Below are 26,653 nucleotides of genomic sequence, written 5' to 3'. Positions count from 1 at the left end.
AACATACACGCACACACGCACGCACATACACAAACACGCACACACACACGCACACAACTACAAAATATGAGTTACAGGCATTAACTCACAAATTACATACATTTGAAAACTAACGCACGCGCGAAAACACAAAAAGCTTTGTCACGGGTCGAAGAGTCAACAAAAATTTCAGCCGACTCACTTCAAGAAAAAAACAATATGCACAGTTATCGGTGCTCTGTATTGAACTGAACGAAGAGTCCGGCTATGCGAAGAGCATTAAAATCTTCATGCAACTTCATCCGCAAATATGAGGAAAGCTGCAACATTCGCCTCGCAAAGAACGGCGTGCTTAGAAGGGGCGAAATCCCTTCTCCAGATGTTATGGAGCCACTGCTTCCGACGCACGACATTCCGTTCACCTCGGGGGATATAAAATAAGGCTTGCCCTTTCTCTGACCTACTGCTGCATTGAAACGCGCAGCAGCAAGGCATTTTCACTGAAAACGAAGCTCAGATTCCTACGAAAGGATGGAAAAACTTGGGAAACACACGTTCGGAGCGGCAGGGCGACCACTACTTGGACTGCTCATGGCGAGCGGGAGAAACCAAAGGCGCGCGAAAGCAAGTTCCGCGCAGTTTTCGTGACGTCAGGGTCACCTGACCGGGTAGTCTCGCGCGCCGCAGCCATTCAGCGTGGCGGATGCGCTGCCTCCGCGAAAGAGGGGGAGAAAAGGAGGAGGTTGACCGCGCCGGCGAGGGTGTGGCGGCGTAGATCAAAGCGTGTCGCTACTTTCTAACATCAAGGGGCTTTAGGCATTCTGCGCCGCGCGCGCCCGCCCGCGCAGCTGTATCTTGAAAGCCATCTGCTACGGGGGCAGAGTCCGCCGTTGCTGTGTTTTCGCACGAAAGTGAATTCGCTCGCTGCTACTGGAACCACGCTTGCTCACTCCAGCGTTCTGACAGTGAGTTTCGGCGGTCATCGAGTGAGATGCGTTCTTGTTTGCTTGTGCGCGCGTGACATCATGCTTGTTAATATAGCTAATATGCGTAATTTTACAAGTTTATAAGGCCAATAAAACTAGTATATTTACTTTGTATGGCTGTCCACTAATTTGCTATCACAATCGATGCTTCACGTTTCGGGCGACACTGCGACATTTTATTATTTTCTAATGAGCGGAATTTTTGTCCTGACTCATACTGACGCTCTTATTTGTCACATCTAACACGGCACGCTTACAGTCTTCAAAGAGCACCGCATTTTGCTCTGACTATGTGTTATAAACATTCGTTTTTCCTCCGCGCTATCGCACAATGGGACGCCTTACAAGAAAATATTTCTGTGATTTATAATGCCTAAGCGTTTGAACGGGTTATATGAAACTCTTTCCCTGTATATTGATGTACACAAGTTCGTGGCAGAATTTTCTTGTTTTCTTCAGTCGTCACTGATTCTGATTTCGTTTTCTTTCTAGTTCCTTTATCTTTTTAAAAATATCTTTAGATTGTGTTTTGCAATACGTTCTTTCGTATTTTATTGCACGCCCACCTGCTTGGTCCTCGGACTACAGTTGATTTTATATAAAAATAATAAAAAATTGAAATTGCATCTATGGCTCTTGCTACCTTGGTGCTTCAGCCTTTATTCCTTCTCCTTTAAGGGGACGACACGGTCCTTCTTCCGTGTAGGTATTCTGCCGCAGTAAGTTTAGACGTCGCTACACTAGCGCAGATGCAAGAAGTAGTTGCCGTGCTTGGCGTGGTTGGAGCGGTGGCTGGAAGTGATCTACCATGTTGTGTCTTCATGCCAGAAGTATGCTCACTACTGGCCACATGCCTGCATATATGGCGCGTAAAACAAGTGCCTCGGTTCAGGATGTGCTTTCTCATACCACCCTATCGGGTTTAAGATGTCTCGCATCCTATGCATGTAACATTTCCGGGAAAGGCTTTTACTGAATTGAGTAATCGGGACGTAGTGCAGTTGACAGCAGCTGGAGCTATCCATGAGCCTAGCCTAACCAAACCTACATGAACAAACTTCAGCGGTTCATGGCCGGCATAAATAGACTGAACATGCGCGGAACGCTTTTATTTTTGTTTCATTAACCCAGGTCCCTGAAGTAGCGGGAGGGGTCGGGAGGCAAAGGTGGTCAGCAGCGAGACACCAATGGTGACTAAGGCACGGACTTCATACTTGGGCTTCAGCTTGTGTCTGACGATAGAGATGTTAAGGTTTATCTTAGTGCATATTAAGGAATAAATTTTGGCCCCGATATTGTTTCTTCTGTGTAGAAACTTGGGAGGACCCGAATCACACACCATAGGAGACCGTGTTTAACAGTATTCAAAACGACTTTTGCATGAAGCGGTTTAGCACGCAGCGTGCGGGTACTGCGACTTCTTTATTCTTGCATTCTTTCTTGTAGGCACACAGATACAAAAAATGTAGCGGAAGCATGGTTTCTTTTTTTTTCTAGAATAGAATGAAACATGGTTGTGCTGAATGTCGGCGTGGTCAACAAAATATGAAGATATAATTAATCTCCGAGAAAGAAAAACGTATATGGGACCTTATTATCTTGGTGCAGTAGCTTTTTCATCTTTTCCCTAAGAAGATAACGATGTCGTCGTCATTGCTGATACAATCGCCACTTGTCACCTCTATTCTTGCGTTTTCAAAATAAGTGAATATCGGCAGAATGGCACACTAGCGACCTATACGACTTGCGCTACTGCATACTTTGAAAACTGAAATTCACTTTGATGGGCGTTTATTCAAGGGAGGAGATGCCAAGTTCGAGGGAGGCGTCGCGTCATGGCGCCACCACCGAAGGTGTCCGCCACACATCCACGATGCGTCAGCTGTTTTGAAGGAATATGCGTTAGACACGAAATCGTCGTATATTTAGTTGCTAACGATGCGAGGTAAAGTGAATCTAACTCTTTAAAGGGAATTGAGTGATGTTGCGGAGTCACGCTGTGATGAAGTGGCGCTGGACAAGTTTGTTAACGTGACAGCGGGAGTTGGCAAGCGCGCCTGCTTACGAGTCGAACGTCAATTTGGCCATGGTCTGCGGAGTGCAGTCATTTGTAAGAATAATGTTTTGGATCTATGGGTGTGGTAGAGAGTGAGGTTGGGGAACGCGTTTGTTTGAAGCTGTCGCCATGCCAACAGCTTCTTCCCGCGTAAGAGACTTGCGCCAGGGCGTCCACCTGGGAATGTCCCCACACACCGAACACACCTCCCATCACAAACTCCGCACCAGAACTGTGGGAGAACGGGCTGTTCAATTCGGGCCAGCATGACCAGTGCAGACTGGTGTGGTGGGCCCGGGAGACTGTCCAGGCATCAGCAGTCTCGCAAGAAACTTTCACGCAAGAAGCAGGATCCTCAGTTTATCAACTTACGACAAAGACACGAAAAAGAGCGGGACGTCCGAAGAAGCATACATCATGGCTGCAGCCGTGTTTCGAACAAGCAGTAAGGGACATCAGCCGCAGACGCGGGTGCACTGTCGAAAAGATTCGAAGCGATTCTGGTTGCCCTTGCACCCGCCATAGATGAATTGGCGGCATGTTCTGGATGAACTGTCAAAGTAGAAGGCGGGGAAGTACCCGCGGCATGTTCCCTGGACTGGTGGAAGGGAGCACAGCCTGGGCCTGCCCTGAGCGCTGGCCCCTGCAGATAGAGAAACAGTGCTGTATGTTCATTTTTGCAGAACTGAGGTGCAATCGGGTGTGTTCATTGTGGTCACCAGTGTCTCTTGCATGCGATGTGCATGGGACAAGGTATATCGCTTAATAAGAGATTTCAGCAGGTTTACATTTTACAGGGCAACCCTAATGCCTACACGAATACGCGTCACGGATGACGTCTTGAGCTTTGACAACAGGGAGACCGCTCTTTCGCATTCAGGATCATGGTGCACCACCACGTGTGCCTAATGAGCTTCGAAGGTTTTAACTTTCTTGCAAGATCCTGGCCTCAGCAGGACGTTGTGATTAGCTTAGGATGTACCTGAGGCGGCATGTGGGTGTGGTGTGTTCTTTTCTGTGTGTCGTTCATGTCATGATCACATTCATCTAAAGTAGCATGCTACGCGAGCCGTTAGGTAAACCTCATCGACACACTTTCTCGTTTTTCTATTGGCATAAACTTACCACCAAGTAGTCAGAGACCCGGGTAAATGAGAAGTAAATTTATAGGCTAAGTACAAACCTTTATGTAAGATTAAACTGATCGAAATCACAATACGTCGTCTCAATTTGGGAATCCTTTCGCGACAATCGAATTTACGTCCTTGAAATGGCCGAGAATAATTCAATGCGCTTTATCCTGTCCAACTATATTACAACTGCAAGCGTCACTGACAGCTAATCTAGCCTTCATCTATACGATCACTCGCATCTCGCCGTAAGAATTTTCGTGTGTACTTTTTTCACCGCCTATTGACCCTTTTCACGCGGTATTTTGTTCTCGAGAAACGAGATTGCGCTTTTGGTGGCGCGTCGCACGTTGTCCCAACGAAAGCGCACGAATACGAAACCATTACCACTTCTGCCCTGTTTCTGTGCGATCAGCTGTCGGAAAGGCAACTGGACTTTCGCTCACGCACTGTGCTTCATTCATGCTACAAAATGTGGAATGGTGGACTGAAGACGTCTGCAGTAGTTGGTTGCAAAAATAGTGACGGGAATATTACAGAATGGAACCAATATGTTGACCAAGGTCACGGATCGTTGCAACATACGTATACAGCCCGTGTTGCCTGCCCTTCTCGATGGACGACTTGCCTCTTGGATAAAAAAGATGTCACTCATCCGCCAGCGATGTATAATTAACCTCAAAAGAAATGACTTCAACCATGAACGTTAGCAAGAGTGATGAGTATCACTCGTTAAACATGTCAAATGGAGTAGCGCCGCTTCCTGGCCTGGTAATTACGTTTCGCGCACGTTATCTACACACAACTCGCACGCAGCACTGATGGACATCGTCAACGTATCAAAAATGAGTGAATGGGCACACACTTGAATCAATGTGCGAAAGCATGGGTGACAGCCACTACAACAACAAGGCACGAATAGTCGAAGCTGAATTTTTCGTAATGGTCCAAAGGGGTAAGCGAGTTTCTAGCGATAATGCATCTTTGCTACAAGCTATTACAAAGTACGGAACTGCTACGTTCGACGCCTTGTGTGCAGCAAGAACATATCTATCACAAATTAGCACACCCGCGAACAATTAAGCAGAAAATAATCAGATAGTGACCACACCAATTAACTTCACTGCGTCAGAATCGTGACAAGCCGCTGCTTCAAAGTATTTGCCACATAAAGAACGAAGAGCAAAACACAGATCCTGATTCAATTCAAAGGCAGAAAGTTTTGATTGCTTGGAATACATTTATAGCCTCGCGTTTAGGACAAGCACCATATACGCCGCTCGCGTCGTCTCACAAAGCTTCATGAGCTCCGAAAGAGCTCTTACATGTCCTCTGCAGGTGTGGCCAAAACTTCGCGTCATCCACCCAGTCCGCGTCTACGATATCTCCCGAAACGGAGGTTTTCTGAACCGCACCGGGCGTCATGTACATTCATTGTAAACACGGAGGCAACGGAGGCAGCTGAGGCAAGCAATGGACGCGGCACCACGTGATCAAACATGGCAGCGCCCACGGGATCGTCACGAAAAGGGTCAATATTATCATCATTTATTGCGTAACGAGTCCTTCTCTCCTCCTCGGTACGTCTCCACGCGCATTGACCGCAGACATTTCCATCGCGAAAGACATCAATTTTCCGCAACTCATTTCTTCCAAGAACGTTTGAAGAGTGGAAGCACCTTCCTGCGCTCATAACGGATATAGCAGACACCCAACGCTTGAAGAAGACTTTACCCGCCTATACTTCATGGGTTTATCTTTTTTAAACTTGATTCATTTGATATTTCTCCATTTTGTTTTCTTTTGCTTTCTGGACTTTCCTACTTTCTGCATTTATTGCATATCATTTTTCAGAGATTATGTTGATCTATGTGTTTGACGTATTTGGTTAACTGATGCAGTTTTTTTAAACCACTCCCCTTGTAACACTTCGGCCCTGAGGGTACAATAAATATATACGAATGAGAAAAAAAAATGAGTCGGCAGAGCACTTGAAAGGTACTCATATGTTACGAATCGTAGCTTACAGATATCATTGAAAAGAAAAGTGTATAATCAATGCCGGTACTAATATGCAGTGCTGAAACTTGGAAAATGCCGTTAGAACTTCAAAGGAAGCTAAAGAGTGTGCAATGAGCGAGGAAACAAGAAATGATAGGCGTAACGTGAAAATAGACGAAGATGCGAGTATCTATCAAAAAGCGAAGTCTTGTATCTGAAGTTCTAGTTGAAATTAACAAGAAAGAGGTAGAACGCTTTATTATTAATTCGGGCGGGAAGGCTGTCAACACCCTCAGTCCGGGGTGTCGCTGACGGCGTAAATTAAGGGAGTTGAGCAGGTGATATTATGCGTGTAGGACTGATTACCAGGGATTCATTCGAGTAACAGAATTGGTACGAAGGGAAAGACACCCCGTAGAGTACTGCAGAGCGTCAGGTTGATTTACAAGATTATAAAATTTGCACTTGTATAGGAAGCGGTGGGCTGGCGCAATACAGGGGTAATTGAAGATCGCCGGGAAAGGTCTTAATTCTGCAGCAGACCTATACCCCTCGCACAGGTCCTATGCTTAAAACGAACTGCCCAACTTAAAATTTTAACAATGTTTTAGCACTTTTTGTGAGAACTGTCCAAGAAATTCATCAAGGATGCAGCCTTTGTGACAAAAGTCATATTAGTGCCATTATTTCCGTTGTTGTTGCTGATACAAAAATACCCTAACATAACGAAACAGAGAGTAGGTGAGGTCTAGTGCTGTCTGCTTAGAGAGAGAGAGAGAGAGAGAAATAGAGCGAGGGAGAGAGAGTACACCCGCATGAATGCACTAAATAAGACGGGAGAGATAGGAGAGAGGACACAATGCATTAAGAAAACAAAGCAGCTAAAAAATATTGGCGACACTGACGACATGTGGCTGCAATAAATTACAGCAACGATCTGTGGGCCTCAAGTTCACAGACCTTAATGCTGCGCACACTCTGTCACACAGACCGGGTACACCTGTTTACGTTACGCCCTACCTGCGGGATGCTTTGACTTGATTGTATACATGCAGAGCCGAACACATAAGCGAGCAACAAGTTTGTCAACCCGGTGAAGAGAACGTTACAGTACTTTGCCAAGAGCACGTGTTAGTCCTTATGATGCTGTGACAGATGTACTTAAGGCAGCAGCAATGCTGGCTGCAAAGGCGCAGGTCGCATGAGTCAAACAGCGGCAGTATAAAAAAAAAAAAACAATTGTCAGAAGTTAAACTGCCCATGCCATGACTTTTGCGTTATATGGTGACGTGCATTCATGTAACTGCAGCTAAGGTCTCTGCCTTGATATTGGGTGGCTCAATTTCCCTTTTTAACGATTTTTCAGGCATCTACTGTCATTTCAACCTCAATGTTCTGTGCTGGGGATGTTCTTCAGGATGGGACTTATAAACATGCACAGGGTTCGTGTTTACTGGCATAGCGGAAGCAGATACGAATTAGTGGCCCAGGTTATGTCTCGAAACAGGTTTGAGAAAATAACAAGCCACTTGCATTTCTTTGATAATGAAGCGGCCACTGAAAAAAATTAAGGGCCCGTTCACCCATGATCGTGTCCTCGTGTAGAAAAAACTATCATCAGCACTGGCTCGAGCGTCGTCGTCTTCCGCAGCTCGTTGGCGACCCTCGGCTGGCGCTCGTGCCGTGGGATGCCGAGCACGCGCTCGTGCCATTGCTCCAGCGTTCGTCGTCGTCGTCTGCTTCCACTGCTGGCTGCGCTGCCGCTAATAATTGCAGCGTAGAATTTCACTTCACTTCTGTCGTCCTATTGGGGCGACAACGTTTATGAGGGTATTAATGGCTCACCTCCTTGCGCACCAACATGACTGGCTTGCCCTAAGAAAAAAAATCAGCAATGGACGAAATCTTGATCCCTTTCCGTGGACGTTCTTACATCCGTCAATACATGCCTAATAAACCGAAAAGCAAATGGGGCCTGAAGCTTTGGGCGCGTTCCGGAGAATCAGGTCTGTGCTGCGATTTTTATGCATACCAACACTGCAACAAAGGTTTTTATGGCTACCAGGATGGCTACCAACTTCGATTTGGAGCTGATGTTGTGCTCCAGTGGTGTTCGAGCCTTCCGAAGCGAGACGACAATCTAGTTGTCGCTGACAACTTCTTTACTGGCCCTCACCTTGTAGAAGAACGGCCAAAAATGGGGATCTCCTACATTGGCACAGTCCCCGAAAACAGACTCAAGTGCGGCAAGTTCATGGATGATAAATTGATGAAAAGCGAGGTCGGGGTACTTATGATACTTCTGTTGCCTCCTGTGATCAAAAGACAATGGTGGCCGTGAATAGGTAATACAACCGCTGTGCGACTCTCCTTTCCAACTGCATTGGTGCCAACCCGGTTACCTCCGTGAAAATATCGGATAGCAAGAAAAAAAGGCATGTCGTCTTAGATTATCCAGCGATCATTCCTGCCTATAAAAGATCGATGGGTGGCGTGGACTTTCTTGACAAAATCTGCTTCTCATATCGTTGTTCCGTCAAAACACAGGTAGATGTATTTATTTTACCATACGCTGAATATGGCTCCTGTTAATTTATGGCTCCATGTAGAAGAGTATCCTTCAGCAGCAGCGATCGTCGCCCACGCTCCTGAGAGAATTCCTCTCTGAGCTTGCTACAAGCCTTATCTTGCACAACAAGTGACAACCAGGGCACCCTTCAATTGAGAATGTCACACCACTCAAGAAAGTGTGCCTAAATGTCCTTCGCGACGTCAGAGCCGACAGCAAGGAACACTGGCCCACATGGAATACATGGCGGAACCGCTGCAAGGCGTGCCCAGAGGCGTAGACGCATGTCTCTTGTTGGAAGTGTCAGATGATGCTTTGTTTGAACAGGGATCGCAACTGTTTTGTAACTTACCACCAGTAGGCTGCGAACAGGCCTACTTATGCTTTGTGCAATGCTGGCTGCAAAGGCGCAGGTCGCATGAGTCAAACAGCGGCAGTATAAAAAAAAACAATTGTCAGAAGGTAAACTGCCCATGCCATGACTTTTGCGTTAAGTAGCAATATTATTTTGTTACTGTATAATTTGTTCCACATTTGCCATTACATATTATAACAGATTAACATAAAGTAACTAGCGTGGAGTAATATTTTGTGTCAGCCGCGCCTGCCTTCCATTGACTAATTAGCCGCGCTTGCATGAATGCGACCGCAGCATATCATATTTTTAGCACCTAACAGTAATTAATGCCCGACAGGGTTTACACGTGGGGCATCCCAACTCGTCCGAAACTAGATGGAACCTGCTTCCGGCGATTGGTCGTTCACCAGTGAGTGGTAAGAGCACTCGGCGGTAGCCATATTATTTTTCTTCACTCCTTCAATGAGATACGCCAGCGTTTACATTCACCGCGCGAGACGACATTCCCCGTTGAACGACCATCCACTGCTGCAATAACGTGACTCGCCTTCCTAGAGCTTCCACGCTGTTTAGATGCTGGAGGTTGGAATGCGCAACATTTTAGACGAGACACACAGATGAGGAACACACACGACAGAGCGCTTGGCAAGATCCGTTTAGATAGATGTGGTGCGCTATAGAAATACGATGTGCCGCCAAACTTGTCGCATTCATGAAAACGGCGTCATTTATGGTTTAACTCGCATCACAGCTGTAACTGTCCCAACAGTTCGTGCCAATGTAACCAAGGACAAGTCTCTATGCTCGAATATGCCGTAGCTTCGTTTCTTTTTTATGCGAACACCGAAACCTTGACTGTCAGTTAATTTCACCTCATGCCGTTGAATTTTGGAGCAGATGCATTTCGTAGGACGATCCACATTATTTTCGCTATACGTCTTTACAATTTAACGTGTAAAGATATCTGTGAAAATTATTTTAGCAAACTCATTTTAGCCCGACGTTTATTACGCTGATTTGTCACGAAAGATGACAAAATTTGCGAAATTCTGTCGAGTTTCGACAATGCTACTTTTATGTACACTGATTTCTGGCAGCTAAGGTCACTAACGAAGAACGCACGCCTATATGCGTACATGCCTCTACTAAAAAAAGAACATACGACACGCTTGATCTGCGTGCTATGGCAGAACGTTAACATTGTGAGGCTGTAAAACAAACCGAGGTCGTTCCCGAGGGCTACGACTGTCATTTAATATGGGGAACAACTGTATCGAAAAGAGCTAGCCGCTTCAGACTTACCCGTCACGGCAATGGCCACCAGCAAGACCGCCAACACGGCGAATCGAGACATCTTGACAATGAGAGACCACGGTGATCGTTCGTGGATGCCGGCGCCTTGCAGTATGAAGCGGATCGCAAGCAAGCGCTTCTCTGACCTTGCGAGGAGCAACGCCACCTTAGGATGCCGGTTTTGTGGGCGTGCTACAGTGACGCAGGCGTCGACACGTGGGGAGCGATCGTCTAAGCCCGATGTGTGCCAAGTCGAAGAAGCCCCGCAGGGCAAGCTTTCGCTGATCAAGTGTGGGATTTCCGTTATGTTGCCCGGGAGCGCGAAACGTTATGGATTATTTTCCTGCTACGCCTCTCTTGTTGAGAGCAACTGAATTTCTTATGAAGCTATGTGTAAGTGTAGAAAAAACAGATATCCGGGCAAGATGGTTGAGGCTTGTGGTTTGGGGCAACACAAGGAACGCAGACGAAAAAAATCGAGAGGCCAATCACGGCGCTCAACAAGCAAACTAGCAACTCAAGGTTTATTGCGAAAAATGAAATAAATTTACAAATATACACTAAGCGCGTCACGAGCGCTGTCCTCAATGATCAATTAGTGGGTGAGCGTGTGTTTGTGTGCACAGTATTAGTAGTATATAGAAGTAGCAGTAGTCCTAGTAGAATATTTCTTTGTTGCATACATACAGAAGAAAGGGGACAGACGCAAAGGCTCTTTTTGCACTTGACAAAATCTTCTGCAGCCATACTTTACAACAAATAGACATTTCTTACACGAAATTGCATATGACACATCGTAGGACAAAATGAAAGTGACCAATGTAACTTTGAGCACTTACGAAAACGAAGCTAATAATTGAGTTTACATACAAAGAAAAAAAATAGACCGCACAAAATGCACTCAAGCCTATACACGAGAAGAGTAATTTATCCAAGAAATAAGTTCTCCGAGATATTAGCTAGCGTTCACACTTTGCCACATGCTCCATGATCCATGCTGTTCTGGCACTTGGTTTCAAACCCTGCTGCCTCAGCGCTGCAGCCCCATGCGCTGCACATTCGACCATGGTGTAGCCAGCGACCCAGGCAGGCGGGAAAATGGTTAGAGACATAGTTACATAGGCAGTTAGACCCTGGAAAGTACGTCAAGTATTCTGAGAATGCTCACGCATTAAACGGAATACTTGACTCTAGAAGGGAATGCAAATTCATCGCGTCGCGCTGAACGTTTGAAGAACGTCCAAGCCTTGCGCACTGCGCATTTTCATGGTCAGAGTAAAAAAATCAAGAGGGCATGCGCAAACCTATGATAACTGTGAAGAGGACGGAAAAGCAGGAGAAACAGCGGAAGCGCACGCAAAGGATTTCCTGCGGATGTCCTTCTAACTTCCGCTAAGGCGGCAACAACATTCGGCATCATATCTTGACAGACGTTTTGCAACAAAGAAAAGAAATATGAACAGGAAGCAAATGTCAGTGCACGGAGGTGTCAAATTTGCTTGTGCGTAGAGGATGTTTGCGCCACTTCAAGGACAGCAAGCTCTTTTTAGGTAGCTTGAAAGAAAACATAAGAATACCGAGATAAATCGGTATGCCATGAAGGGACGAAGCCAACACAATCTTTTGCTGTGCTAATTTTGGGTGAGTAAAGCTGTTTTGAAGTATAACAACCAACTGCCGAAGTACTAGGAAAACCCTTATGAACAGTCACACCACTGCCGGTCCGGCTAAAAGTATCACATTAACTCGGCATGGTGACTGCCATGCATCCCTGTTTCTCTGTCTCTATGTATTTTAAGAAGCTCGTATTACTGGTGATATTCATTCAGGGACTGGTTTTATACAGTGGCGAAAGGGACATCAGTGGTCGCAATTTCATATTTGCAGGCATTATCACCCAATACAGCTAGCATCAGTTGAGTTTCTTGTGAATAGCCCCGAGCATGTCAGCCGGAGCGCAAAGCTGCTGCCGATCAAAAGTGCACTCGGGAGTGTACACTTGTGAAGGAATGATCGAAAACAAACTGCGGGGATTTTCGCTCAGGATTCTTGGGCTTGATGATGAAAAAGAATGTTTGTTGTCAAGGGCGCTACTAATTCTTTGTCGCAGTTAAGCGAAGAGGCGTGAAAAGCCACCACCCCATTTCAAGAGGGATGCTCATAGCATCCGTCCATCCATCAATTCATCCGGAGCGGGTGACATACTCGTATAACACGCGCTTCCTCATCTTCCCTCCAACCACGCTGCACATGTACTCCGCTTCCCGCGGCGCGTTTTCTCTCTCATGACGTCAGGTGCCTCCTACTCTTCCGCCTGCATCGACCTCCTGTACTCGCCATTCCTCTCCCCCATTTTGCCGTACACAAGCCGGCAGACGGGCTGGATGCGGAGCGGTTTTCTCATTTGGGTAGCAGAAAATAGCATATTCATGCTCTCTCTGAACCACTATATATAGACGGGTTTTCGTTCGAATGAGGGCTGCAATACCAACACACTAAAAAGCGAATAGTAAGCTTACTAGAAGGATTCCGCTATTCCCTTACTTTGACAATCATCGTCGATGGTTTATGCGCAACATTATTGGCGTTTTATTGCGATAGCAATTATATGGACACTCAAAAGCAGATTTCTGCCGTCGGCGTCGCCGTCGCCGTGAGGTTCCGTATGACGTCAGTGCTTATATAAATATACTCATCAAATATTTGTGGGAATAAAAATTTTGTATTATGAGAAAAGTGTTGCGCCTTTGAGAGAAATGTTACAAGTGTCGTCTGCTACGATGCCTGCTCGCTGCGAACGCGAGGAAAGTGAATTTTTCTCGCAGACGCACTTGCGTCTGCGCAGACGCACTTGCGAACTCTCTTGCTCTTTTGAAAGGCTGCATCGGCTGTCACGATTGATGAACGTCTTCGAGTACTTTTAAACACATCTGCTGCAGTGCTATCTTGGACGCTTGTGGCCTCTTACGAGCATGCTTCACTATATTTTATGTTGACGTACCGCTTCTTCTGAAGTGCGCGCCAGCAACTGTTATGTCGTGGCTTTGCGCTTACCCGTTTTGCGACAGCAGACTACAGCCAGGAAGCAGCAACCTTTCCTACCACAAGTAAGTTTGTGTTCTCAAATGTCCTGAAACAACCATTTCAATGAACACATAAACGAGTAATGTGCAATGAGCAATGAAGCCCTCAATCAAATTTGATTGTCAAGCCAGTAGAAGAGCAACTATGTAGCAAACAAAATGCTTTATGCAAGCAGTCAGCAGTCACTTTCTCGTCAGGGCTTCGTCAACGCGCCGCGACACAAGCATCGTTCCAGCCGCTAGCTCAGCACGCTATCGCCATAGAATAAAGAACCCTATCGCTACTTCGAGCGACCAAACAAATACAGAGAGCTCGATAGTTTTGCGCCGCACTGCCCCACTGTGGATTGTACCAACTGCGCTTGGAACAAAACTAGCGAAACCAAAACTGACAAAAAATACCTGTAGACTAGTTCGCCAGTCAACAGAATACCAATCCGTAGCCTGTACTTCCCATCATTCCCATGATAGTTGAACGATCGCAGCGCCACATTGCCCTCTAGTTATAGTAATATGAAACTCTATGGCTCCAATACTAACACACTAAAAAGCGAATAGTAAGCTTGCTAGAAGGATTCCGCTATTCCCTTACTTTGACAATCATCGTCGATGGTTTCTGCGCAACATTATTGGCGTTTTTCATCATATCGGGGAACGTAAGCGAAAACAAGCACGCTCTGACGGTGTCTATGGAGCCAAATTTAGGCACGCACTGGTAGCATACGCTATATAGTAAAGCCTGCGTGCTTGCTCTGGTTATTTACCTTAAATATTGTCGCGTTGTAGTGACAGTGAAAACTGAAGCAAAATTGCGAATCACGAAACGAAGTCTTTATTGAGCGAACCTGCACCCACAAAATCAAGTGACACTCAGAGCACAACGATAGCTGCGAGCGCAGTCGGGGGTCGCCGAAATCTGCTCTGCGGGTCAGGCGCGTCGTCTTTTATACATGACTCGTCGAAGGTTCCAGCGTAATCGCCGATGCCCGCGTGTCTTCAAGAATGTATACTACACAATTCGTGTCGCATATTCGCTTCTGATTGCATATAGTTCGGCGAGAACACGCACAACAGATATAATCAATGATAACATTCGAGTAAGTTCCAAGTCATCACAGGCGGGTCTTTCGCGGAGAGATTAGAAGTTGTTAGAGGGTAAAATGCAGTCCCTGGAAAAAACGATAAATAAGTACACGTGTCAATATTTCGTATGCACATCTAAGCAGCATGGTAGCAACATAAAATAAGAATATAACTATAAAGTGTTTATGCTTTCTTCAAATATCTTAAGCTAATAGATTCAAACAGAAGTAAATATATGCTTACAGCTGTATTTTTGTAGCGGCTCCTACCAACTAAAAACAAGAAGGCTATGATATGCAATATGTCTGGGTTCGGTGTTTTCATTGAGAAACTTTTTGGTTGGAACTTATTTGTGTATAAAATATGTGTAGCTTTAACGCACGTGTTGAAATCCGTGTGATGTGAAGCTTAAAGATGCTGTTAGTTATATGCTTTCAACTAAATATTGTGCGTAATATTGTGTTCATTTTCATCCTATGCAACGTTCACTTTTCTGCAATGTTTTTGGACCGCACAGTTCACAACACTGACCTCACGCAATATTTATGCACCATGCACACCACTTACAAACTATGGCGAAATGCTAACACCACGTCAGGCAGATGCAAAAAAAAAAAAAAAAGAAAGAAAAAAAAGCGACACGTCTACTTAGCGATGTCGCGAGGAAGAAGGTTATGTATGATGTCCTTCGAGGTAGATATGAGGCACGCAAAGAGAATTTCGAGACATATAAATATGCGTTTCAGAATTCTATACTGATTGTGTCACAGTGACACATCCCCATTCTTGGCGACTGGCCGAGAATGGGCACATACCGTGTGCCTCACCAAAGTGGCGCATGCATGCCCACTGTGCCAAGAACGTGGCAGCCTTAAATGCTTTGAAATATTACACGAAATTTGCATTTCAGGCCTAATTGGGCGAAACATCGACAGCGATAGCTAGGTTTAACGTTGCGATTTAACTCCTGTGAAGATGGCGGTAACTATACGCATTTGCGACATGATGGAACAATGCAGCACGCCAGCACACAGAAAGAGCGGTGCCCTGGCAGCTACCAGGCGTCTTAGAGATGATGATGATGATGATGATGATGATGATGATGATGATGATGATGAAGTGGTGCCTTTCCTTTGAAACGGGCGGGCGTTACAACGACGGCCGGGAGCGCTGGCGGGATGAGCGCCGCCAGTGGCGTCGCAGGAGAACGCAAACGTCTTCGATATTAGGCGCCAAAGCAAATGCTAGATGACGTTAGCTTGACGTTTACGGCTCAAACTAGAGCGTGCAAGAGTTGTTCAGCAGAAACGCCAGAGTGGTTATAGTGAGCGTACGCACAACACTCGTGCCAAGAGCGGTAGACATACAGAAGGCTGGCCTTGCTCCACCACAGAGCCGTTGGAGCGCAGCGTTTATGGTGCGCTCACTTCGCTTCGTCGTTTTACAGATAAGCAAAGTGCTGCACTTGGCTACCCCGGCAAATTTTCTGCGTCCGTGCGTGTACACCATCAGGTCGACAAAGAAAAAATTCGTCTCCAGAACTAGTGTAATTGTGAGTTTCCGCGTAACAGAGTTATGTTTTCTCGTATGTTCAATTTACAATCCAATGCTTTTATGTCTGTAGGTTGTGCGGAAATCTTACTTTACAAATTTTGTGACGCACTTTACTTTGAGAAATTGAATTAGTTCAATAACGCACTTGCACCAGTCGGAGGGTCTACTAGAATGAGGATATATGCTGCAATCCGGCACACCTGCGTTCGCGAGAGACGAACGTGTGTACACGATGTATCTGTCCTTGATGAGTGGGCGCTCTGTCCGTTGCGTCGGTCGCGCAGAGTGTGCTGTGAGCGTAATCGACATCAGGGCAGGACTGTTAAAAAAGTTGTCGCAGTTTCACTTGAAAGGCGAAGCATCAATTGCGATAACAAACTTGTAGAGAGCTATATGGAGTAATGATATTAGCTTTATCAGCTGTACAAACTTGGACATGCAGCAGCATCGGCAACACGCAGAACTGTTGTCGACGCCATCGGCGTTTTGCCCGCGTTCGCTTTACACATGCCGGAACGTGCACTGCGTTTGCCGACGCCATCACATGACTGCTGAGAGAGTATACCCCCCGTATTCATAAACGCTCCTCGACTTGAACTTGACTTGCCACCGCTTTGGGCAGCGCGTTCGAAACGCGTTGAAGGTAAGGTGGAGAGGCCACAGCGTCTTACACCAGCTTCTTACACGGGCCGTAACGCGCTAGCACAAACGCGTTAGAAACGCGCTAGAAACGCGGCCTTTCGTTAATGTTGGGTATTTATAGCCATCGTGGTGCGTTTGTCCATGTCCGCTTCGTGGCGTAGTGGGCTAACGCCGCGCGCTCGGAAGCGAGGGGTCCCTGGTTCGATTCCGCGCTACGGACACAACTTCGGATTTTTTTTCTCATTTTTCTCAGACTGGTTACACACTACTTCTACTACTACGACGGCGACGGCGACGGCAGAAATCTGCTTTTGAGTGTCCATATAATTGCTATCGCAATAAAAAATTATAGTGACGTTCAGTTCGTGAACGCGGGTTACGCGCAAGCGTATGGGCGCCGCTAGCGTGCATCGCGGCGTCGAAGCACCAACGGAATGGGCGCGAACGAGGTCGTGGACGCTACATTGATCGCGACGGTGCCTTGTGGTGGTGGCGCTTGTATAACGTCGGCAACAGCTTCGCTGAACCCATAGAGTTTCACACTATAAAACCTAGAGGTAAACGTGGCGCTGCTGCGCTGTGGTATGCAAGGGAATGCCGGTATATTGTGGATTCGGATTGGCATCGTTCTTGGAGAGCCAGAACGCCTTGAAGACGCGCCTGGCTAGTCTGTCACAATGATTCATTTCCTGCTAAAACAGGACGTAAAAAATGCTTTAGCTTTATTATTACACAAGAACATGTTTTGTGTAATTTTGAGGACTTGCTATTGGATGCACAATTATGTGAAACGTAAAATGTATCAGCTGGCCGCTAAAGTTGGAGGGCAGATGACAAGATTCTTGCTCGCTTTGGAACAACTTGTCGTCTGTTCTTGCTTTTCTTCGCTTTATTGTGCATTGTAGGTGAGTAAACTTTATTGAGAGATGTAATATGGGTGAATGAAAGCCTTTTATGTAGATTTTATTTTAAGAACGCGTTATTTGTGTAGCTAAAGCCACGTTTTAGACGAAGCCTCGTGCAACAACAACCAACACAAGCCTCGCAGACACATATCCCGTCATTCCCATGAGGACACGGCGCCCTTTAAGAAACTCGCATAGACAGTGGCGCCAGTTTACCCTCTAAGTGTTATAGTGAGACTATGACTAAACCTTCACTTTCACAGGGGGGAATGGAGCTCGGAATATTGAACAGTGAAGCTGTTTAAGCCGGATGTTAGTCCGTATAGAGGAGACTAGAAATGTGAGCCGATCCTGGAGGTATGCAAAGGGTTCAAGCGCAACGGCACATACCGCTGTGAACTAGCGAAGCTGTTTAAGCTCGAGGATGGTCCGTCAAGTGCACGCCGCAGAACCTCCGCCTGGCAATGACATCACCATGCGTCGCCTAGCAACGCTTCGCCCCATCTGCGCCGACCGCGCTGACCCTCGTCACAGCTGCGTGAGCCGTGACATCAACGCGCGCGAACCATGACGTCACCGCGCCATGAGGAGTGGTTGCCGCGGCCGCGCAGAGGCGGAGCTAGGCGGTGATGTCACTGCGCCGACTCACGGGATATATAGCTACACGTCACCACCGCGGCGACACAAAAGCCCCGCCGCCTCCGCGCCGAGGACATCGCCGCGAAGATGGGGCGGCCGAAGAAGAGCGTCACTCCCGAAGAAGAAAAAGCGCGGCGCGAAAGCCGCCGCGCCGCTACTCGAGAGCGAGTAAGATATTCCGATCCCGAGTATCGCGGCTGCGAAACGTCAGCGATTCGGAGAAGATCCGGAGTTACGAGCCCGCGACACCGAAAAAAAGCGCTTGAGCGTCCAGAAGCATCCAGATTCTTCAATGACCGAGTGTTCGTTTTTCCTTGGGCTGTCGATGATTCCGAAGTGATCTTTTGCAAAACGTGGCCGAGTCTCGACGCATAACCTCGCTAAAATTGGAGGTCCGCTTAAGCTTCATCTTTAAGAGTACAGCGCGATAGCGTTATCGGGACCCGTTCGCATCGCATCGTTCGCATACGGCAAGTAGGCTTCATTCACTGCAACCCCTAACGTGGGAAAGCCAGCTTACAAAGACCAATCCCCTTAAAGTTGGCTTCACTTTTATACAGAAATGAATTGCTGGAAAGACTTTTTTTCAAGGGCAATATAAGTGGTCTTATAATAAAATGCGAAGGCCCTAGCACCTTTTTTATTATTTTAGTTAATTGTTTGCTATTGCCCCGGACGCGCGCAGGTCTGGTGGAAATGTTTGAGTTTCCTCGTAGCAGAATTAGGTTTTCTCGTACATTCAAATTACAATCTGACGCCGATTGGTAAACAATCCGACGGCGAATCCGACGCCGATTGGTAAAGTCGAACTTTACAATTTACTGACGGATTTCAGTGAGAAATTAAATTTTTGTTCACCAAAATCTTGCACCACGTGGAGGGCCTGCGCGGTCGGGGTGGTTGGGGATGATTTCGAACCTCGGTTGCCTGGCATCGAACGCCGGTTGCCGACGCCGGATTTTCTGCGACACGGGGCCCTTAACGCTGTCGCGTTAAAAAATAAAAAAGCACGGGTAACCCGATTCTCTTACCTCAAAATTTTGTAGTTCTCGGCGTTCGTGAAAGCTGGACAAAATCATTCTACATGCGCTTGGTCGCATGCTTTTAATACGGCGATGAGAATTGCGTGATTTTATTAATGCAGGTCAGATACGCCTGAAAGTTTCATGCAGCACTTATTTTATTTGTACGAAAGCCGCGAGAAAGGGAAGCTGTGCTTTGAACCTCACGTGAACAAGCCCAGCCGCGCCAATATGCACGCCTTTCTACAGTCGATCTTCCCGACTATCACCTGCTGCGTTCGATTTACAACTGCACACTTAACTGCAATTTTTTGGTAAATTAACTTACTGCTATGGTTGAGAATATTCGACAATCGAACGTAGTTAGTGAAACTGCTGAACCTTCATAGTTAAGACCCATTCAAGGTGGTTTTGTAAAAAAAAAAAACGCTTAACCTGTAACGCTTGAAACAGCGAAGCTGGTCTATCGTAGCCCAGCATTTTCTGGAAGTGCGCGCGAATTTTGATCTCATTACCCATGATGATGATAATTTCTTTTCGCGCGTCTCGGACTGACGGCCGTATCTGCGTGTTGCATAGCGCAGCTTGCAACACCGACACCACGTTCCAGGAGACCCGCTCCGTGACTGCGTCTCTCTCTTTCTCTCTCGCTCTCATAGCGCGCAAAACCTCTTCACCTCGCAGAGCACGAGCGTACGAACACGTCAGCTGTGGACGAAGACTACGCCGCTCGAGCGCAATCATATGGTTTGCATAAATGCATGTTCTGGAAGCGCGGTTGTATAGCCTACTGGTTACGACGCTCGCTTTGAGACCGTGGGTACGCTGGTTCGAATCCCGCCTCGGGAAAAGAAAGTTTGTTCTTTCTTGGTAGGTTCTTGCTACGCAGCGCAAATTACGGCTGGCTGAAACAGCTTCGCTGCGAAAACTTGCAAAAGAAGAGATATGCACTTGGGAGCACAATGCGAAGCTTTTTAAGACCACTTTGATGTGAAGTACAAGCATTATGTCAAGACAACTGTCACCTCATCATGGTCTATAGAGCGCATGCGCCGAACAGGCGCTTTACAGATCACTTGCACTTTTCGGATAACAAAGTACGTCCTAGAAGCCATTTTCGAAGCAAATTTTCTAAATTCGAGGTAGCTAACTTGTTGCGAATTGTTTTGGCATGCCGCCAAAAAAAAGAATCGCCTGCCACTAACCTGAAAAGCTTGTCGCTAAAACGATAAGAAATTCGCTAAATACCGCGAGAAAAATTGTTAAATGGCAACCCTGCCTGAGATTGCCCTGCAACCCCTGCGCCGTCGAGCCCACCGCACTCGTAGATGTCTGGGGCTTGAGGCCCAGCCAATAATGCTATGACATGTTTTCCTTACACCGGCTTCAGCAAGCGACGCCCTATGAGCATTTTTAAGGACGTTTCACATCAAAAAGATTAAAACAAGGAGCTTGACAATACCTGCTATATATACGGGCGGATTTAGGGTGACAATGCAAAATGTATTTATTTCATATCGATTCAGATTGATGGATGCAAGACGTATACTGCTCTATGTAACGGCGGTCCATTCAAAATGGGAAGAGCCAGCGCCATCCCTTCCAAGACTTTTTAGTCTGCAGAACGGCTGTTGCGACGACGTCCTCTCCATCCATGCCGAGTTGGGGGCAAGAATCGTTCAACCTGCCACCGATCAGGTAGTGAATGGCCCAGCCGAAACTTCTGCGCCCCAGATACCGGTAGGCGTAGTCAGCCTGCACAGAAAACAAGTTCACTGGTAGATTCTTCTATGTCCTGTTCCAGATGAAGAACCGACGCGATTCAGTTCACGGGCTTAGCTAGAGTATCAAACATCCCTGAAACGTATCTGAGAAGTGAATTTTTTTGCTTGGAGATCGTGGTGGTAACGCTGTGATCACGCTGAATTGTATTCCACGAAGCTTCCCGTTTGAAGGGACTCTCTAGAAAAATAAAACACTGCGTAGAATGGTAATATTGTTGTGCTTCTTGGACAGTGAATTGCTCGCTATAGCGAAAAAAATGAAAGCCGAACTTATCTTTAAAAAAAAAAAAGCGTATTGCCCCTGACTGTCGCATCAAAATGACATTGTGATGTCACCAATATAGCTGGTATCTTTCACCAAATCTGGGTCTCTTTTTCGAAAGCGAAAGTTCGCAACCGCACTTGCTAGCATGCTAACTTTTTCTTTGCTTTTAAATGCAGTGAAAGTTATTAGCAAACGTTTACCGAGTGTGGGCCAGACGACGACGTTTAATTAAGTGCTTCACGAGGAACTGATGGTGTGAACTTCGAAGTGGCATCGCCAACCGCCTTTTGTGTTTGCTTCTTTTTTGACAAAGGATGCATGACTGTCCGCGCGAAGACTGACGTATTTACAGTTTCAGAGGTAGAAAACGTGCACCAATGTGCTAGATTACCTTAATAATGCTCTTCAGCATCCCTTTAAAGCGCAAGCAGGAAGTTGACATCGCAATTATGATTGCACTGTGATCATCACGTGGTACCATGACCCGTTTTACGGGGAGCTGCGGCCACGGCATACGCGAATGCCAAGATACGAGCCAAAGGACTATGTGCGTCGACACTGAGAATGCAGCCTTTCATGTAAAATTGGCGCAGTGAGATTCATGTGGCTTTAAGCGCCTGCAAGAGAAATTGGAGAGCACCTTGGACTTGATGGTGTCCGCAGTTTCGTAGGTGGCCTGAGTCATTCCGTTTTCCTTGCTGACGTGTGCAATGGCAACGCTGGCTTCCGGTACTATGCTTGGATTCACTATGCTGGTTCCGCTGCAGACCTGCATAGAAGATGAAACTCGGACATCGTTCGGATGTTTTAAAATCATCAAAAAGGTAATGGAAATGATTGTGCCGAATTGATTATTCATGCCGAATAGATATGAGCCGAACCGCTGATTTTTCGTTGAACGTTGTGAGAGCAGCAAATGCGAGTTGCGTGCTATAAATATTTAAAAAGGCAGTCCTGTATTGTGAATCAATAAGACCAGTACAAATGTCAATTTACAAAGTGTTCAAATATTGTTTATCAAGGGATCAACGGTTTTACAGCCGTGAATGGTCACTTGTCAACTCTACAGCTCTAAAATTTGCATCATGAACGTAGCTCCGTCTGAGTGATTGGAATGCGAGTCCGTATGGTATAAATAATTTGTCAACTGTCTGTCATTGATCAATACTATTTTCCTGAGTGCCTACCCTGAAGTTATCTAAAGGCGCTATGAAACAGTACTAAGTAAGAGGTGAAGATACGAACAATTATAACGCAGCTAGTTGGCGTCGTAAGACAAGTGAAAGGAAACGTTATCTCGTCAATAAACGTATTTCTGAACGTAATGTATGCATCAAAGTTGCAAATAATTTTGTATTGACTTTCTGAATAGGTGGCGATAGACAGCGTCATTGCATTTGTTTTCTTTTTACTAAGGTCCTATGCTTGTCGTGTTTTGCTGGTTGTTTACAAGAGCAACCGCATTTTATTGCGAAAAAACTTGTACACGGACACTCGGGGTGCGTTCGCACCGTCGGAACCGCGGTCGTGCTCTCTCTATATCGATGCACATGCACTGCCAGCGCGTGGAGGTCTGCAGATACGGACAGAGCGTTTGGCTGCAAAAGCGACGAAGACAAGCGGACGACGAACCGTCACGCTTCGCTCAATCGGCTCTGCCGGAGCTAGGCCAGCGTGCTGGCTTGCGCTGCTAGCACGAGCGTTGTGCGGTATAGGCTCCGTCCAGTGAACAAAGGGCGCTACAACCGAATACGGCAAAACGACGTGCAGCGCCAATGGTGGTAGGAATGTGAAACACTGAGACGGCCGCTCCGACCCCTGCGGCAGCGACTGAACGTGTTCCAACGCGCGCGTGACGTTCAAAATGTCGCGTGTGTTGTTTTGCGGCTTTAAGCCGATAAGCTGTATTGAAAATTGCTTTCATGCGCCTATACTCGACAAAGCAGAGAAGTTTCATGTGGCGGGCCACGTTTACGACGTGAAGGAGACCGACGGCGCTGACTTGAGGGCGAAGTGTCACTCGCAGCAAGGGTAACAAGTGTACAACGTTTCCTTGCAGGTAAGGAGAACATGCATGCATTTTTATATCGCCAAGTGGTTTTGACGCATGAGCGGAAGCGCACACGCTACCACGACTTATTGGAGGAAAATTTGCGGTGCAAGTTAAACGAAGACGAAGAACACACAAACAGGACGGAAGCTTGCGGCGCATTTCAACTAGCTCAAACCAAGATTATGCTAGCACGACGTTTTTTGAGTGAGAACAGTCCCAAATCGACATTCGGTGATTTCACGTCGTTTTTGCTACGTTGCCAGGTATTCCGGTGCGTGGTCACAAAAATGTCCAACTGCAGCTCTGCTATTTACAGTATTTCGTTCATTTAGTGGCCGACGTGCGCCGAAACGCATGTTTGCAAATATATAAATGAAGCGTTTCGAGGTGTTGATTTTTCCTTTATTGGCTACTCCGCCGTTCACGAAGTGTTTGGAGCAGATCCTGCTCGTCTGCTTCGGCATCCACGGCGAGCCGTCATTCTCGCCGAAGAAAACAAGAGGAGCATGATTGCGAATACTACGCAGTTCATACTGACGACACAGTGTCCTATGCATGCGGCCGCAAGCAAGAGCGCACATGCAGTAACCGAATGACTTCTTCACGAGACGGTAAACGAGGCAAACACGCCACAAAGCGCTGACGAGAGTGAGCAGTCTCACGACGGGCGCCACTGGGTGAAGACATTTGAAGTTTAGATGTTACACGCACCACCAATATACCCTCACAATCAACGCAAACCGAGTTTACTTACTTCGCTGAAACTATCACAGAAAAACCCAATTTAACAGTTAATTACCGGACTAAACGCATGCAAGCAAATCAACAGATTCGCATGCAGCCTACAAGAGCATTTGAGGCACAAATACGCGCGTAAAATTTCGCGCTACGCCAGCTTGCTGTGCAAAACGTGCTCCATACACTTCCAACCGCGCTAAGCACACAAATACAGTTGCAGAACCTCAAGCAGCTAGACCTGGCTAGACCTTAAAGCATATGGTTACATTGACACTAGGAAAACGCTGTTTTCTCAATTACTTAACTCTTCGATTAGCAACAATCCATCTTTTCCGTCGTTCTTGCTCCCACGGGCGGCCACGAAATCGGTACAATTTCACGCCAGGCTGGCCTTCGTGGCTGTGTCAGTCTTTTACGCAGCAGTACCGGCACTTGTTCCTCTTCCACACGCTTTCAGTCGATGGATTAGAATTAGTCGAGCTGAAGGATGACATTCTCTCAACGCCAGAAAAGACCGAACAGCACGATCGACGCCGCGCCTACGAATACCCCTGCGCGCTTTGGCCGTCTCATTGTTGGCGGCGCTGCGACAGATGGTGCAGCAATCGCAGCAAATTTCACTGAGCGGAGCCTATACCACACCGCGCTGCGTACACTGGTCTGAGCGGAACGCACCGTAAACGTCAAGCTATATCTATCGAACTTTTGATGTGGCGCTGACAAACGTCGATGCCGTTTCCGTCAATCGCAACTCATGCATCATCGAGGTGCCAGCGTTCTTAATTGCGCCAATGTTTTATACCACGCCTGGCATCTGCCAGGGAAGTCATTCTCGCTGCTGCTTAGCAGCCCACTTTGATATGACACTCATTTGCCGATGTCACCAATGAGCACGAAAGCGCGATGACGACTCTATGACGACGACACAGTGACGTCGGTGGAATGACAAAGGAATGACGTCGGTGGAACGACAAAGGCCGTATGACATGACGACGGCATGACGACAAATGAGATGACAATCTTGGAATGATGGCGATTACTGCGTAGCGCCATGTCGCCTTCCCGTATTGTTACAGAACATCGCGAGAGAAACTCGAGCCCAAAGCTAAACGTTGCTATCACTTTCGATGCTTCGCCTTCGGGCCAAGCTGCCAATTGTTTGATAATATCACATCTTGAGGCGTTAATTCAGCTCACCAGAATTCGCAAGCGGAAATGGTAAATCTCGTAAAATATCCTACCCTGCACTACATGCAGCAGTCACTTCGTAGCTGGAAGTAAAAAAAAAAAAATGTAGAACTGGGTATTCTTTATGTAGCCAGAATTCGTGGCCTGTGTTTAGTCACAACCACGGAGTAAGATAAACAGGAGCGCCGACTGCGCCGCCGCGCACTGCATTCGCTCGGGACAAACCGTGTAACGCGGACGCCGGGGGTCTAGCTCATTCCTTTGCTCTCTCCCTCCGCTCACCTTCACGCTTTCGCGAGTGCTTACTCCTTCCCTTCTACTTATGTCATCGCGTAGCGCCATCTGTCGAGGCGCGTGGAAACCACTCAACAGCTTGCTTCCATGTGCGCATGCGCTGAGTGGCGGAGACCGGCGGCGACGGCGGTGAGGAACGGTCAGCGCGACCACGAGCGCGACACCCGTCTTCCTCGCTTTGTTTACCATGTCTGCAGTATGTTTATTCATGCCTGACAGAACAAAGCATCTTGATACTTGTGCGTGAAAAAAAAATTAAATTTTACGTGCCAAAACCACGATCTGATTATGAGGCACGCCGTAGTGGGGGACTCTGGAGATTTGGACCACCTGGGGTTCTTTAACGTACACCTAAATCTAAGTACACGGGTGTTTTCGCATTTCGCCCCCATCGAAATGCGGCCGCCATGGCCGGGATTCGATCCCGCGACCTCGTGCTCAGCAGCCCAACACCATAGCCACTGAGCAACTACGGCGGGTGCTTTTGCGTGAAGAGACTGAGCAACAGGACAGCGTTTCGTTCCCGGCTGTAAATCTGGGTATGGCAAAGGACGCGAGAAGCTTTTGCTCTTCACGGCGCCACCTGATCTTCAGCTACTGCGTCAGTGGGGAGAAGAAATTCCTGAAAGTAAGCGAGCGCTTTAAGCAATGGACAAATTATGTGCCCGACACTTCGAGAAGCACCTTATTTGATAGTTACTTCAGCGAGCACAAAGGCGATGTCCTACTAGATGTAAAGAAAATGCCTCGACTTCGAAGCGGAGCCATTTCTTAATTTTTGAGGGAAGCCTGGCGCAGCTCAATGATGCTCAATGCCAGGAGGAACCAGAAGACGCCGATAGGGAAGGACGGGAGGAGCTCAATTTGTCTACAACTACAGACAGTGCATGTGAATTTCCTTGTGCAGAGACATGCTGTAATGTAAATTCTCAGCCTTGTCTTCGAAAAGATTCCCCCAGTTATGCAGACACATAATCTGAGCTTCCCTTGTGAAATACATAAGCAGGAAACACTGGCAGGAATTTCGCAAT

At 46.9% G+C, this 26,653-nt stretch overlaps 2 protein-coding genes across 3 annotated transcripts in view; both read right to left on the bottom strand.

Annotated features, from left to right (window-relative positions):
* The window catches only part of LOC119455727 (isoinhibitor K-like), a 30,716-nt gene extending 20,124 nt beyond the window's left edge, over window positions 1–10,592 (bottom strand). The window contains exon 1 of one of the 2 annotated variants that reach the window (XR_007467527.1): window positions 10,382–10,592. Coding sequence is in view for 1 of the 2 variants with exons in the window: in XM_049669226.1 (XP_049525183.1) it covers window positions 10,382–10,433 (52 nt within the window). In the remaining variant the exon portion in view is untranslated. The remainder of the gene's footprint in view (window positions 1–10,381) is intronic. The other variant, XM_049669226.1, reaches the window with a different exon arrangement.
* Window positions 10,593–20,792: 10,200 nt separating this feature from the next.
* Window positions 20,793–26,653, bottom strand: part of LOC119455115 (uncharacterized) — a 41,296-nt gene continuing 35,435 nt past the window's right edge. The window contains exons 10-11 of the mRNA XM_037716593.2: window positions 21,990–22,118; window positions 20,793–21,055 (exon numbers count right to left, since the gene is read on the bottom strand). Of these exons, the coding sequence (XP_037572521.1) occupies window positions 20,873–21,055; window positions 21,990–22,118 (312 nt within the window). The 3' untranslated portion in view covers window positions 20,793–20,872. The remainder of the gene's footprint in view (window positions 21,056–21,989; window positions 22,119–26,653) is intronic.

The sequence above is a fragment of the Dermacentor silvarum genome, chromosome 6, assembly GCF_013339745.2.
Source record: "Dermacentor silvarum isolate Dsil-2018 chromosome 6, BIME_Dsil_1.4, whole genome shotgun sequence".
In the NCBI taxonomy this organism is placed as follows: Eukaryota; Metazoa; Arthropoda; class Arachnida; order Ixodida; family Ixodidae; genus Dermacentor; species Dermacentor silvarum.
Note: the sequence above shows the minus strand (reverse complement) of the source record. Positions and strands in the feature narration are given on the sequence as shown.